Genomic DNA, 17,500 nt, shown 5'->3' with positions numbered 1-17,500 from the left:
ACACACACACACACACACACACACACACATATATATATATATATATATATATATATATATATATATATATATATGTATATATATATATATATATATATTATATGTATACTAGGTGTAGCAGGTATTTGAGAACAAAGGAACGTCCGTGGAATGAGGAAAATGATACTGTAGATAGAGCATTTCAGTACCATTTACTGTTCTGTACAGGTGAATACCTACCCAAAGCATGTATTCAACTTGTCACAATGTCCCATCATGTGTGTGTGTGTGTGTGTGTGTGTGTGTGTACATATACCAACGGCATTTTCCCCCTTACAAGGAAGGTAGGCAAAGTCACTACCACGCATTTTATCCCCACATATTCCACTCCCATTCACCACCCTCCCTCCCTTCCTCTTTTCTTGGCTACTCGTGGATGACGGGTCATCCCTGCATTTCGCCCACTGCCCTGCATCAAAAGGAATGCAACAAGACACAGCCCATCCAGAGCAAAGCCGCTTCAATTAAGCGTCCCCCCGTCCCTTCATGAAAAAAAGAAAATAAAAAGAAGTTGGTGAAACTGTTGCAATTAGCGATCACAACTTAGTTAGATTCAAACTCCTAATTTTTTTTTAGAATAGATACTTGTGTTTCTAAAATACCAGATTTCAGTAAAGCTCAGTTCATAGGACTACGTCAGGAGCTTCAGCTTACAGATTGGGAGGCAAAATTAAGCGAAAGACCTGTAGATCAGATGTGGGAAATATTTCAAAATACGCTCACTAAGATGATTCATACTTACATTCCTTTTAAGGACAGACGTCCCCCAAATCAGGCTCGCCCAAAGTGGCTTGACAAAGAAACTGAAAAAAAAGTATTGCTAAAAAGAGACAGGCTTATAAGAAATATAAGTGCTCGGGTGCATCTAATGACTATGAAAGTTATGTGTCAATACAGAGAGACTTAAAAAAGACAATAAAAAAAGAAAACGACAATACGAAATGAATATCGCTGATAAATCCAAAGAGAATCCCAAAGAATTCTATAGTTACATTAGAGATAAAAAGGTTGTTAGGAATCACATTGGTCCACTATTATCTGCTGACAGTCAACTTGAATATTCAAATGAAGGAATGTGTAATATTTTAAACAATTATTTTAGCTCGGTATTCGTAAACGAAACACCTCAAAGTGAGCTCCAAACTGAAACCTGTGAAAAGTCTAGGGTAAACTTACTACGGTAAATATAACAAAAGAAAAAATTAAAAGGTGTATAGAAAAACTCAAAGTTAATAAAACACTAGGGCCTGACGGTTGGCATCCAAGAATCTTAAAGGAAATGAAAAATGAGATTGTTGTTCCATTAGAAATTATTTTCAAGAAATCTATCATATCCGGAGATGTCCCAAGAGAATGGAAGCTAGCTAACGTTACTCCCATATTCAAAAAAGGTGACAAAAAGAAACCTAATAACTATAGGCCTATAAGTTTGACTTCAATCGTAGGAAAAATAATGGAAACTATCATCAGAGATGCTATCGAACATCATTTAGAAAGTAACCGTTTGATAAATGATAGCCAGCATGGTTTCAGACGGAAACGTTCTTGCGTGACTTACTCGAATTCTACAACACAGTTATCTCGAGTTATGACAAAAGAAACAATATAGATTTAATATATCTAGACTTTGCAAAAGCTTTTGATACCGTCCCCCACGAAAGACTACTTACTAAATTAGCTTCACACGGAATAAGTGGTAGCCTATTAAGTTGGACTAGTAATTGGTTAAATGATCGAAAACAGAGTTGTTTTAAATGGAAAAACTTCTGGATGGAAAAATGTTACAAGTGGAGTTCCTCAGGGTTCTGTTCTTGGGCCACTTCTATTCATAGTATATATAAATGATATAGACCATGGACTAAAATCTACTGTTTCCAAATTTGCTGATGATACAAAACTGTGCGGAATGGCAAATGATCACTTAAACCAATTAGATATTCAAGAAGATTTAGATATATTACAGAAATGGTCTGAAAAGTGGCTAATAAAATTTAACACAAGTAAATGCAAGGTAATGCACATAGGTAAAAATAATAGTAAGTACGATTACAAGTTATTTGGAAATTTGTTAACAAAAGTGAATAGTGAAAAAGATCTCGGCGTAATTATCAGTAACGATCTCAAATCATCCAAGCAGTGTATTTCAGCCTCTGAGAAAGCAAATAAAATTCTAGAACTGGTTGCGCGATCTTTTGGCTTCAAAAGTTCATCACTCATTAACAAGCTATATAAATCGTTAGTTCGTCCACATTTGGAATATGCTGTTTCCGTATGGTCACCGAATCTCATTAAAGACATTGGCAGATTGGAAAAAGTACAACGGCGAGCCACAAAACTGATCCTAAATGTAAAAAATAAATCATACGAAAATCGACTAAAACACATAAATCTGTTCTCCCTAAAAAAGCGTAGACTCAGAGGTTACTTGATACAGGTCTTTAAAATTCTAAAGGGAATTGACAACATCAAAAGTGACAAAATTTTCACACTGAATGAGAATCAGACAAGAAACAATGGTCACAAACTGTCCGGAAATAGATTCAATTTGGAAGTGGATAGAAACAACTTCGCCAACCGTGTAGTTAATGAATGGAATAAACTTCCTGCAGAGACAGTGCAATGTAGTTCAGTTCGAAGCTTTAAAAACCATTTAGATAAACACCAAAGCAAGATGCTGTAATGATTATTATTTATTTTATATTATTTGTTTTTGTTTTGTTATCATTTGTCTGTTTGATTCTCATTTATTTAGTTAGTTATTAGTTGGTTTATTATTATTTACTATTTACCTGTTTGTTGTTTGACTGTGCCTATGCGTTTATTTATGTGTATTATTTGATAATTACATTATTGTAGTTTTTATTCATTTATTTATTATTATTATTTGGATTTTTTCGCTTCCGATCTAGATATGGACCAAAAGGTCTCCTGTCGGCATGCTCTGCCTTTGTAATCATTTGAGAGAGAGAGAGAGAGAGAGAGAGAGAGAGAGAGAGAGAGAGAGAGAGAGAGAGAGAGAGAGAGAGAGAGAGAACGGGTGAGAAATCTCTTCGGGCTGCGTCAAAAAACATTCACACATATTCCCTCACCCCCCATCCGCCACCCACTCCCTTCCATGCATCACAGTATCGGCTATAAACAGCCATTCTCCACTCACTCCTATTATCTGCCTTCTCCCTTCCTTCCTCAACAGCACATCCACAGCAAGGCCGCTTCACTTAATCGGCAACCCCCCCCCCCCGTCCCCTCATTCAGAAAAAGAGAAGACAGGTAAGAAATCCCTTCGGCTTGTGTCAAAACATTATTCACACATACTCCCTCACCCCCTCATCCCCCACCCACTCCCTTCCATGCATCACATCATCAGCATACACAACCATTCTCCACTTCTATCCTCTGTCTTCTCCCTTCCTTCCTCAATAGACATTCCCCTCTTTCTCAACGCCTCTTTTACCCCATCCATCCATGTCATCCTTGGTCGCCTCCTCATATTCACTCCATTCACCTCTGCCTTCCATTCCTCTTTTACTAATCTTTCTTCACCCATTCTTTCCATGTGTCCAAACCATCACAATACTCTTTCATCAACTCTATCTCTCAACTCCCTTTCCATCCCTGTTCTCCTCCTCACCTTGTTTCTCACTCTATCCAGCCTAATAACCCCTAACATACTTCTCAGGGATTTCATCTCATACACATTTAATTTTTTTCTCTCTTCCTCTCTTATATTCCATGTTTCTGCCCCATGCATTGCTGTCGGCAAAATCACTTTTTTCATACGATCTCCTCTTAGCATCCATTTCAAAATGTCTATTCCTCATTACACTTTTTAATCCCCCAAGGCATTTATTTGTTTCTCTCAACCTACAATCTACCTCCACCTTAACTCCACCTTCCCTTTCCTGCCACATTCGCACCCAAGTATCTAAAACTATCCCCAAGTATCTAAAACTATCCCCGAACCCTCAAGTCTCTCTTGATAGTCACTTCCAATTTGCTGCCATCCCCCCTTGCAGATCTCATCGCCTTACTTTCTCCCACATCTTCAACTTCCTTCATTCGTGCACCTTCCCAAACTCCGTCACAAACTTCCTTAATCCCTCCTCTGATCCTGCCACAAGCGCAGTGTCACCAGCAAACAATAACTGGCTTCCTAATTTTCTCCGTTTCCTTTAACCATCTCCAATCCCCGGCCCATTACCCTGCGTTTACCTCTCGCCTCACCCCATTCATGTATAAATTGAACAGCCAAGGCGACGTAACACATCCCTGACGAAGTCCCACATTTACTACAAACCACTCTCTCTCTCAATTTCTAATTTTAACACAGGCTCTATCACTCTCGTAAAAACTCTTGACTGCTCTCAACAGCCTTCCTCTTATCCCATATATGTGCAACACCCCCTACAGTACTCTCCCGTCCACCCTATCACAAGCCCTTTCTAGATCCATAGAGGCCCAAAAAACATCCCTAATCTTTCCCAAAACTTTCTCACACATCTACCTTACCACAAAATTTCGATCCACGCAACCCTCACCCATCTAAAACCACATTGTTTCTCACCAATCACTCCCTCCGCTCCTCTCCCAATCCCCCCAATCAAAACCCTCCCACAAGCCTTCACAACTCAACAAACTGATCCCTCCAAAACTACCACATTCACACTTGTCCCCCTTCCCTTGTAAAGCACAACTATACAGGCACTCCTCCAGTCCTCCAGCACTCTACCCTCTTTTAGACAAACAATAAACAACTTTACTAGCCAGTTTACCATCACTGTACCTCCCTTTTTCACACTCAGCATGACACCCATCTAACCCAGGTGCCTTTTCATCGTTTTAATAAATGCTTTTACCTCATCTTTTCTTATTTCTCCATTTTCCTCATTCATCACTGTCATTTCATTAGCACTTCCCACTGCAACTATCTTTCCCTCCCTATCCTCCTTCATATTCAGCAACTTCCTAAAATACTTTGCCCATCTTCTGCCATCTCTTCCATTATCATCTCTCCATCTGCACCTTTTTACCTTTTCTTCTCTATTTAATTCACTTCCTTTTCCTCTCTTAATTTCTTTCCGAAAAATTGGAAAGTAATAAAAAGATGTTTTGGAAAGAAATTAAGAAAGAGGGGGCAAATCAAGTAGAGAAGAAAAGGTAAAAGGTGCAGATGGAAAAATGATAGTGGAACAGAAGAAGATGGGCGGAGTATTTTAGGGAGTTGCTGAATGTGAAGGAGGATGGGGAGGCAAAGGTAGTTGCAATGGGAGGTGCTAAGAAAATGACAGTGATGGGTGAGGAAAATGGAGGAGAAATAGGGAAGGATGAAGTGAAGGCAGTTGTTAAGATGATGAAAGCAGGTAAGGCACCTGGTCTGGATGGATGTCATGCAGAATGTCTGAAAAAGGGAGGTACAGTGATGGTGGACTGGCTGATGAGGTTGTTTAATGTTTGCTGGTAGAGTGCCGGAGGACTGGAGGAATGCCTGCATAGTTCCACTTTACAAGGGAAAAGGGGGCAAGTGTGAGTGTAGCAGTTTCAGAGGGATCAGCTTGTTAAGTGTAGTTGGGAAGGCTCATGGGAGGGTCTTGATTGACAGGATTAGGAAAGGAACAGAGGGAGTAATTGGTGAGGCACAGTGTGGGTTTAGGACAGGAAGAGGTTGCGTAGATCAGATCTTTGTGGTAAGACAGATATGTGAGAAAGCTATAGGAAAAGGTAAGGATGTTTTTTGGGCTTTAATGTATTTGGAAAAGGCTTATGACAGGGTAAACAGGAAGGCACTGTGGGAGGTACTGCAGATATACGGGATAGGAGGAAAGCTCCAAGGAGCTGTCAAGAGTTTTTACGAGAGTAGTAGAGCTTGTGTTAGGATTAGAAATGGAGAGAGTGAGTGGTTTGAGGTAAAGGTGGGACTTCGTCAAGGATGTGTTTTGTCACCCTGGCTGTTCAATCTATACATGGATGGGGTGGTGCGAGAGGTAAATGCAAGGGTAGTGGGTCAGGGATTGGAGATGGTTAAAGAAAATGGAGAAAAGTGGGAGATAAGCCAGCTTTTGTTTGGGGACGACACTGCGCTTGTGGCAGCATCGGAGGAGGGATTGAGGAAGTTGGTGACAGAGTTTGGGAAAATGTGTGTAAGAAGGAAGTTGAAGATAAATGTGGGTAAAAGTAAGGTGATGAGATGTACAAGGGGTGAAATTGGCAGTAGACTGAAAGTGAGTATTAAGGGAGAGCGACTGGAGGAAGTGGATAGTTTTAGATACTTGGGTGCAAATGTGGCAGGGAAAGGTGGAGTGAAAGTGGAGGTAGAATGTAGATTGAGAGAAGCGAGTAAATGCCTTGGTGGATTAAAGAGTGTAATGAGGAATAGACATTTAGGAATGGATGCTAAGAGGAGACTGTATGAAGGAGTGATTGTGCCAACAGCACTGTATGGGGCAGAAACATGGAACATAAGAGAAGAAGAGAGAAGGAGTTTGAATGTGTTTGAGATGAGGTGTCTGAGAAGTATGATGGGGGTTACTAGGCTAGATAGAGTGAGAAATGAGGAGGTGAGGAGGAGAACAGGGGTGGAAAAGGAGCTGGGAGATAGGGTTGATGAAAGAATATTAGGATGGTTTGGACACATGGAAGGAATGAGTGAAGAAAGACTAGTAAAAGAGGTGTGGAAGGCAGATGTGGAGGGAGTGAACATGAGGGGACGTCCTAGGATGAGGTGGATGGATGGGGTGAAGGGGGCTTTGGGGAAGAGGGGAATGTCTGTTGAGGAAGGACGGGAGAGGACAGAAGACAGGGGTGAATGGAGAATGGTTGTATATGGATGATGTTGTGATTGCATGAGGTGGAATGGGCGGGTGGATGGGGGGTGAGGTAGTATGTGTGAGCAAAATTTGACGCAGCCCGAAGGGCTTTCTCCCCGTCCTCTCATTTTATGCAATGGGGGGACGGAGAGGGGGGGTCGCTGATTTAATGAAGCGGCCTTGTTGTGGATGTGCTGTGTCTTGCGACACTGCTTTTGACCCAGGGCAGTCGACAAGGTGCAGGGATGACCCGTCATTCAGGAGGTGCTAAGATAAGAGTGAGGGTGGAGTGGTGTGGAGTGTATTCAGGGATGGAATGTGTGGGAATGATTTTATGCCTTTTTCTTTTTGGGTACCCCCCTTGTAAGGGGGAAAAAGCCTTGGTATATGTATGTATATATATATATATATATATATATATATATATATATATATATATATATATATATATTTAAACATTATATATATATTTATACACACACACACGCACACACACTCTCTCACACACACACACACACACACACACACACACACACACACACACACACACACACACACACACACACACATATATATATATATATATATATATATATATATATATGTATATATATATATATATATATGCATATATATCAGGTCGGCGGCCCACACACTAATGTAAGCCTTTCCATGTCAGCTTTGAACTTTTTTATAAGGTATATGTAAACGCGACGACTTTTCTATTCTGTGAAAATGTAATTGTTTTGTGCATGTTCGATTGTCTTGATTTGTGATTTATTATTCTGAGAATGACTCCTTGAAGTCGAAATGTCAACTTGTATGGAATTAAATTGGATAACTTTGGACAACTCGTTTATGCTCATCCTCCCAAAGTCAGAGTTCTAGTGAGGTGAATTGAAAACATTAGAAAGAAAATTAATAATTGTGATAACGCTGTGGTGTTTAACTCAGTTTGCACACACACACACACACACACACACACACACACACACACACACACACACACACACACACACACACACACACACACACACACACACACACACACACACACACATATATATATAAATATATATATATGTATATATATATGTGTGTGTGTGTGTGTGTTTGTGTGTGTGTGTGTGTGCATACACACACACACACACGCACACACACACACACACACACACACACACACACACACACACACACACACACACACACACACACACATATACTGTATATATGTATATATATATATATATATATATATACATATATACAGTATATATATATATATATATACATATATATATGTGTGTATGTGTATATATGTATATTTATATGTGTATATATATGTATATTATATATATATATATACATATTTATATATATATATATATATATATATAGATGCATATGCATATATATATATATGTATATGTATATAGTGCCTATGAGGGGACGGAGAGGGGGTGTCGCCGAATTTATGAAGCGGCCTTGCTGTGGATGTGCTGTGTCTTGCGACACTGCTTCTGACCCAGGGCAGTGGACAGGATGCAGAAATGACCCGTCATCCAGGAGGTGCCAAGATGGGAGGGAGGGAGGAGGGTGGAGGGGAGTGGAATATATGGGAAATGAAATGGGTGGAAGTGATTTCTATGCCTTTTTCTTTTTGGCTACCCCCCGTGTAAGGGGGAAAAAGCCTTTGGTATATGTTTGTATGTAAGAGTGTTACTTGTAGTTCCCAGGATTATTACCTATAATGCCCGACAGTGTTATCTATAGTGCCCAGGATTATCTATGTTAGTCATACCGCGCAAATAAGTGTCCAAAATGTGCTCGTGTTAGTGCCTCATATATTGTCAAGAGTGGTAGTGCCCAGTATTTTTAGTAACATTGAGAAATTCGTCCCACAAAGATGGCTCACGAAGCCACAACCGCAGTCGCCTTCCGTGCACCTGCATTGTGCTCCCATGTGGTTCTCCATATTGGAATGCAATTTTAAGGCCTCTTTTATCACTGTTAGCCTTACTTACTTAATTCTCGCATACAACTGCTGTCCTGCCACCTGATATCTTATCATAGGTCTCCGACGTCATCGCACAAGCTGTCACTTCTGACACTCTTTATGAAGACCTCAAGAAAGCTGTCCTAGGGCGCCTTCAAAATACTATAGCGGTTCGTCTCCAAGAGTTCCTCACCAGAGAAGAACTCGGGAATGAGAGGCCCTACGATATTTTTCGACGCATGAAAACCCTACTGGCCAATAAATATGACTCCTTTGACAAGGAAGTGTTCAAGCAACTGTTCTACCGACGGTTGTCTCATGCGACCCAATGCAGCCTTTCCGCCGTCAAAGGTACTCTTGCCGTCGATAAACTAGCCAACCTTGCCGATGAATTTATGGGAATTCTTCCAAAAGCACAATCGTCTACCGTCTCGACCGTCACTCCACAAGACACCAAGCAACTTACCGATCTCATTTCCCAACTCTCTCTGCAAATCCTACAGATGCAGAAACAGCTCGACAATCACTCACGTTTCTGCTCGTTTTCTCGACACAGTTTCCGGCGCAGATCACACTCTAGGAACCGTACTTCCCACGCCCTGGTATGTTTCTATCATCAGAAGTTTGAGACTTCCGCCAAAAAGTGTAAAGCACCATGCACCTACATTAAGCCTTTAAATCCCAGCAACGAGCATTAACGGCGCCTCGTGCTCGTACCTCCTCCGCGCTGCTTCATCTGTACGACCCACTTTCGAACACCAAGTTCCTGGTCGCCTCTAGTTCCGATGTCTGTGTTTTGCCAGCCCGAGCATGTCAAAAGATCCTGCCTCCAATCTTGCACCTCTACTCAGCCAATGGTACCAAGATTCCAGTGTACAAGTAGACCTTTTACGTAGGAGATGTCTCCCAACCCATCTTAGGTGCTGATTTCCTGTGCCACTATGGCCTCTTGATCCACTCACTTCCGTCACATCGAGCGCACAGCATGCACCTGGCGAAAGTACATGCATTGCTGTCATCCAGTCTAATCACCAGTTCTCCTTGCTGAAGTCCTTCCCAACGCCGACACAGCCATATTCTGCCGCAACTCCAGTCAAACATCACATTTCTCACTTCATTGAAACTACTAGATCAAGGCTCGCCGCTTAGCTCCCGAGCGTTTAAAACTAGGCAAGCAAGAGTTTGAATCCCTTATGCGCCAAGGCATAATTCGCCCAAGTTCCTGCACCTGGTCCATTGGACTTCACATAGTCCCTAAGAAGAATGGTGACCTAAGACTAAGTGGAGACTACCGCGCTCTCAACTCGCGCACTGTCGAGGACAGGTATCCTGCTCTCAACATCCAGGAGTTTTCCTCTCAACTCTCCGGGCGCAGCACCATCTCCAGAATCGACCTCGTGAAAGCCTTTCACCAGATCCCCGTCCACCCTGCGGACATCCCGAAAACTGCTATTATCACTCCTTTTGGTTTGTTTGAATATGTACGGATGCCCTTTGGATCAAGAAACGCTGCTCAAACCTTTCAACGCTTCATCGACGAAGTCCTGCGAGGTCTTCCTCTCTGCTTCGCATACATCGATGATCTCATTGCCAGTCCTGACCCAGTGACGGACAAACAACACCTACAGGAAATTCTAACTCATCAACATTGACAAATCCGTATTTGGTGTTTCCTCCATCACCTTCCTTGGTCACACTGTCACCTCACACGGAATCGCTCCCCTCCAAGACAAATGTGAGTCTATCCATCGTTTCCCGAAGCCTACCACGCAGCGCCAACTCAAAGAGTTTCTAGGAATGGTAAATTTTTACAACCGTTTCATCCCTCATTGTTCTCTATTGCTCCAACCACTCTATGCGATGATCAAGCCCTGTAAACGTGGTCAATCCATCACCTTAGTTTGGACACCGGAAACGGAAGACGCCTTTACGGCAGCTAAAGAAGTCCTCACTGATATTTCACCGCTCTGTTTCCCAGACCCGGACGCCGACATGGAGAGAGTGAGTGGTTTGAGAAAAAGGTGGGACATTGCCAGGGATGTGCTATGTCGTCTTGGCTGTTCAATTCATACATGGATGGGGTGGTGCGAGAGGTAAACGAAAGGGTAATGGGTCGTGGATTGGAGATGGTTAAAGAGGATGGAGAAAAGTGGGAAATAAGCCAGTTGTTGTTTGCTGACGACACTGCGCTTGTGGCAGGATCAGAGGAGGGATTAAGGAAGTTAGTGACAGAGTTTGTGAAGGTGTGCGAAAGAAGGAAGTTGAAGATAAACGTAGGCAAAAGTAAGGTTACAAAGGATTACAAAGGCGGAGCAAGTCGACAGGAGACCTTTTGGTCCTTTATAGGGTCGGATGCGAGAAAAATATAATAATGATAAATAAAAAATATATAATAGTATAAATTGTAATAAATAGAATAACTAAATGCATAGGTATAGTTAAATAATAAACAAACAGGTGAATAATAAATAATAATAGATTGACAGATAAATCATGATAAATGAAAATCAAGAAAATGATAAACAGACAATAACAAAACAAATAAACAAATAATACAAAATAAATAACAGTCATTACAGCATCTTGCTTAGATGTTCATCTAAACAAATTTTTAAGCTTCGAACTGAATTACATTACACTGCCTCTGCAGGAAGTTTATTCCATTCATTAACTACACGGTTGGCAAAGTTGTTTCTACCCGCTTCCAAATAAAATCTATTTCCTGACAATTTGAGACCGTTATTTCTTGTCGGATTCTTATTCAGTGCAAAATTTTGGTCACTTTTGATATTGTCAATCTCCTTTAGAATTTTAAAGACCTGTATCAAGTCACCTCTGAGTCTACGCTTTTTTAGGGAAAACAGATTCATATGTCTTAGTCGATTTTCGTATGATTAATTTTTTATATTTGAAATCAGTTTTGTGGCTCGCCGTTGTACTTTTTCCAATCTGCCAATGTCTTTAGTGAGATTCAGTGACCATACGGAAACAGCATATTCCAAATGTGGACGAACTAACGATTTATATAGCTTGTTAATGAGAGATGACCTTTTGAAGTCAAAAGATCGCGCAATCAGTCCTAGAATCTTATTTGCTTTCTCAGAGGCTGAAATACACTGCATAGATTATTTGAGATCGTTACTGATAATAACGCCGAGATCTTTTTCACTATTCTCTTTTGTTAACGAATTTCCGAATAACTTGTAATGGTACTTACTGTTATTACCTATGTTCATAACCTTGCATTTACTTATGTTAAATTTTATTAGCCACTTTTCAGACCATTGCTATAATTGATCTATATCTTCTTGAATATCTAATTGATTTAAGTGATCATTTGCCATTCCGCACAGTTTTGTATCATCAGCAATTTTGGAAACAATAGATTTTAGTCCATGGTCTATATCATTTATATATACTATGAATAGAAGTGGCCCAAGAACGGAACCCTGAGGAACTCCACTCGTAATATTTTTCCATCTAGAAGTTTTTCCATTTAAAACAACTCTCTGTTTTCGACCATTCAACCAAGTACTAGTCCAACTTAATAGGCTACCACTTATTCCGTGTAAAGCTAATTTAGTAAGTAGTCTTTCGTGTTGGACGGTATCAAAAACCTTTTGCAAAGTCTAGATATACAATGCTGTCGGCACAATCACTCCTTCATACAATCTCCTCTTAGCCTCTATTCCCAAATATCTATTTCTTATTACACTTTTTAATACCCCAAGGCATTCTACCTCCATCTCCACTCCTCACTTTCCTGCCACATTTGCACCCAAGTATCTAAAACTATCCACTTCCTCCAGTCTCTCTCCCTTAATACTCACTTCCAGTTTGCTGCCACTTTCTCCCCTTAAACATCTCATCACCGTGACCTCAGCTTGAGAACTCGTTTTCTGCCGAGACACTAGCTAGTGAATACCTCATGTTAAGTCTATTACTTCTTGTGAAGTTTATACCTTTGAATAGTGACAAGTGATTGTGTTGTGTTTTTGTAATTGTATACATATAGCGCTATACAATAACAGGTATAAGATAAAGTGTAGTGTTCTACTAATTTAGAATCAAAACAGTAGTCTTTTACTGTACTCCAAATATAGGAGTAATAGTATAAGGTAAGCAGAGTAAGAAACGTTTATTTAGTTTATTTAGTGATCGTTTTTGTTTTCTTTTGTTAACGAAAGCGAAAGACCTGTAGATCAGATATGGGAAATATTTTAAAATACGCTAACTAAAATGATTCATACTTACATCCCGTTTAAGGACAGACGCCCCCAAAATCAGGCTCGCCCAAAATGGCTTGACAAAGAGACTGAAAAAGTACTGTGAAAAAGAGACAGGCTTATAAGAAATACAAGTGCTCAGGTGCACCTAATAACTATCAAAGTTATGTAATAAATCCAAAGAGAACCCCAAAGAATTCTATAGTTACATTAATGATAAAAAGGTTATTAGGAATCACATTGGCCCACTATTATCTGGTGACGGTCAACTTGAGTATACAAACGAAGGAATGTGTGATATTTCAAACAACTATTTTAGCTCAGTATTCGTAAACGAATCACCTCAGAGTGAACTACAAACAGAAAACCTGTGAAAAATCAAGGGTGAACTTACTACGGTAAATAGAAAAAAAAAAAAAAATTAAAAAATTAAAAATTAAAATGGGTATAGAGAAACTCAAAATCAATAAAACACCAGGGCCTGGCGGTTGGCATCCAAAAATCTTAAAGGAAATGAAAAATGAGATTGTTGTTCCATTAGAAATTGTTTTCAAGAAATCCATCATATCCGGAGATGTTCCACAATATATACAAAAAAACATATATATTGTCGCCATTACTCTTTGTACTCAATTTGTACTGAAGATGCCTAAAGTCAGGCGAAAGCTCTACAAGTAAAATCAAGAAGCTAGTACTGTCTTTACATTCATTCTAAATGAAGTTTGGACACATAATAAGACAACTCAACGATATTCAACGTTCAAGTATTAGAAAAGTTGAACATGTCAGCAAGAAACTCGTGAATGCAGAAGCTGCTGCAAAGTTTAATCAAATCTGCCTGAAAGAGGACCTGCTACCCTACTATGGTACATACATACATACATACATATACCAAAGGCTTTCCCCCCATTACACGGGGGGTAGCCAAAAAGAAAAAGGCATAAAAAACACTCCCACCCATTTCATTTCCCATATATTCCACTCCCCTCCACCCTCCCTCTTATCTTGGCACCTCCTGGATGACGGGTCATCCCTGCATCCTGTCAACTGCCCTGGGTCAGAAGCAGTGTCGCAAGACACAGCACATCCGCAGCAAGCCCGCTTCATAAATTTGGCGACCCCTCTCTCCGTCCCCTCATGCAGAAAAGGAGAAGACGGGGAGAAATACTTTCGGGCTGCGTCAATTTTTTCCCATACATACTTCCTCACCCCCTCATCCCCCACCCACTCCCCCTCATGCATCACTGCATCATCTATATACAACCCTTCTCCATTCACCCCTATCTTTTGTCCTCTCACGTCCTTCCTCAACAGAGATTCCTCTCTTTTGTAATGCCCCTTTCACCCCATTCATCCATCTCATCCTAGAGACAGCTCCACGCCATAGGTTATCTGCAAAAATTCCGCATGCAAAAGAAGGAAAGACAAGGTTCCATAACATAGGATTTATATGCACCCCCATGAATATCCCAGCTAGATGAGATTGACCTAGATAGGTAAATGAAAAGAGGGTTAGGAATGGGAAGCCACGGCCTGGAGGGAATAATCGGATGTCGGTCGGAGTTCGGAGGCATCCTGCCTTGATATGTATTATATATATATATATATATATATATATATATATATATATATATATATATATATGTATATATATATATATACTATATATACATATATATATATATATATATATATATATATATATATATATATATATATATATATATATATATATATAAATGTGTGTGTGTGTGTGTGTGTGTGTGTGTGTGTGTGTGTGTGTGAAGAAACTGGGGCATGATTCAACTATCATGACTAGGTTCGACCGGTTCCTTGAACAAAATCGCCATCCAGGCGTCCAGAAAATATACATTTACACTAATTCATGTGTATTAACTTCCTAGGGAAACATGCACAGTGTGGTTGCAGTCTCGTGGTGCCCATCCATACGGGGAAAAGCCTTTAGTTCAGTGCTCCATGACACATGTTGAGATCCAAGTTGAAGGATAATTGTAGAAAGAGTTGATTATATATGTTTTCCTACGGTCAGCGGGTTTCCTAGGTAACCTATGTGCCTCATCCAAAGATTCGATTTAGGTGATTCATTCCATGTACCTAAAAATCGTGTCATGGTACCACAGATATTTTCGTATGCTTTAAGTGTCTTAGTATTAATTGTACTTTGGTCTCCAAGATTCTTTTGTTTAGTTATAATAAGACCCACGTGTAATAGACAAGGAAAATAAAACTATAGTAACATAGAATAAAGAAAGAAAAATTATATTTGTTTAAATAATAAGATAAACCTAGCCCACCCTACAGTAACTGTTCCCATTGGTGTTTCGTTTCTTCCATCGCATCATCCATCCCTCTTCATGGAGGTGAGAGTCTCGAGCCTCCGAGGGCGAGTCCCAGAATGTTGAGAAATCTGACTGGAAGCGTGAAATGGTTCCCGATGGATGGAGTGGGTATTCATCTCTCATGGGGAAGATTTAGGCGCAATTGTGCCTGAGAGTAAAGATGGGAAATGCCGTCAGGATTCTAGAATTTATTACCCCCTACATTTATATTGCCAGCTGGGAAATACATAGCAGTGCTGTCAACACTAAAATACATCTTTGATGTCAGCTGTGATAAAACACATGCAGAATGTACAACTTTTATTTCCTTTTTTCCTTTCCTCCTTTCCTTCTTTCTTTTTCTTCTTTTCTTCCTCCCATGCTTCTTTCCTTTCTTTTTGCATTTTTTCCTTCTTCCTTTGTATTGGATATCTTGAATTGTTCCTCTCACAATACTGTCCACAGCATATTTCATCCATGGTCACATACAAGATGTAAGATAATACTTTACACAATCTATTTTGCGGGCATGGGGAATATATATTCTTTTCAGTCCAGGTAGAAGAACTTGAAATAACTATTCCCCAAAATAATACTTTGCATATATTTTGCTTGTAAACACTTCATACACACAAACCGTAGGAGGACCATCTTGAATGAAGTGATTAATTGCAACACATTCATTTTTTGCAGGTAAAAAACAGGAAGGACGCATTCCAGATAACTATGGAAAAGAACAAATATGGCAGAAACTTAACTAAACTGTAAATTGATCGTGATGGACAGATAATCATGAAAAAAAGGATGAAAATTTGAATAACATATATTTAACATATCTTTGATCAATATAGTCGTAAACTTTGGTCTCAAGTGATTGAAAAGAGTTATGAAACTTATTGCAGTATTGCTGAAACATTAAATATTATTCTTAGCGATTTCGGTCGAAGACTTTACTACTAAGCAAACCTTGTACAAATAAAAGTAAGATATCTAATGATAAATCTAGTACAAAGGAAATTGATGGAAAGATCGGCTAATAATATACTTCTTAGAAAAATGTGTAAGAAGTACCCTCAAAACATGCTAGCGTCTTGATAGTTTTCAAGAAGTGGTATACGATAATGACAAAAAAGAAAAAAAAAAGGTCATTGTCTGATATTTGTGCTTAAAATAATAACTCAGTGACACATATGAAATATTTTCTTTAACAGTGGCAAATCTTGACAATGAGATATAGCAACTTTATCATGTTAAATTCATTAACATGTAATTTGAAGTGATTGGAACGATAGTGCCTAGAGGAACAAGTATGCAATAGAAAGTGATAAGGTGCACATGTAAGATATCTGGACGATGTAGATGGTGCCACTTGCTACAATAGGGCCATTTAGGGTGACGGGTAATCGAGGGAGGGGGAGATGCACGTAATTACAACTGCACTGGGATTATGGCCTGCCGGTAAGGGAGATGTAAATGAATCACAAACATTGACATGACATATGGTCCTTTAATAGTGAATCTCTCAGAGCAAGATTCGTTGGAACAGGAAGGGACACTGAAGTTGTATCAAAGTGAAATGATGCTAAATCAGTACAGACTAATGGTGTGGTAAAATGTTTGGATGCTGCAGTGACAGACAATTATGAAGTGGCGTTCACTGCTAGTCCAAATATTATCACCATTATGATGGCCACAGCTATCACCACTACCAACCTTTCCTTCCTACTTCCCACCACTCCAGCACCAGTACCACCGACCCCGCCCTGGATCAACACCACTTCCATCTTCATCGCCGCCATCATAATGACCACCGCCATCCCTTCTACCAACACAGTTTCTTCAACTACCACCATAGTCACTCATGACTACCCTGCGCCTCTGCCAATGTCCCCAACACTTTCCGAGTGTACTACATTCATCCTCGCGTCAAAAACGTCAGCCAAGACCACAATTACCTCGTCTCCTGATCCCCGGAGAGGGACTTTCCCTACCCCTTCCGAGCCCACGGACCGTGTGGTCATGGCCGTCCGCCCTCTGCTGAATGCCACAACTACTTCTTCGAAGGGTGACCCACACTTTCCGACCTATATTCGTGTG

The 17,500-nt window shown here is 40.1% G+C and overlaps 1 protein-coding gene across 1 annotated transcript in view; it reads left to right on the top strand.

Annotated features, from left to right (window-relative positions):
* Window positions 1–17,500, top strand: part of LOC143021986 (uncharacterized) — an 89,860-nt gene that overhangs the window by 4,099 nt on the left and 68,261 nt on the right. The window contains exon 2 of the mRNA XM_076179913.1: window positions 16,097–17,500. This exon is cut by the window's right edge and continues 220 nt beyond it. Coding sequence (XP_076036028.1) covers window positions 17,087–17,500 — 414 coding nt within the window. The 5' untranslated portion in view covers window positions 16,097–17,086. The remainder of the gene's footprint in view (window positions 1–16,096) is intronic.

This window comes from Oratosquilla oratoria, chromosome 43, assembly GCF_046742065.1.
Source record: "Oratosquilla oratoria isolate Oo_2021 chromosome 43, ASM4674206v1, whole genome shotgun sequence".
Taxonomy (NCBI): Eukaryota; Metazoa; Arthropoda; class Malacostraca; order Stomatopoda; family Squillidae; genus Oratosquilla; species Oratosquilla oratoria.
Note: the sequence above shows the minus strand (reverse complement) of the source record. Positions and strands in the feature narration are given on the sequence as shown.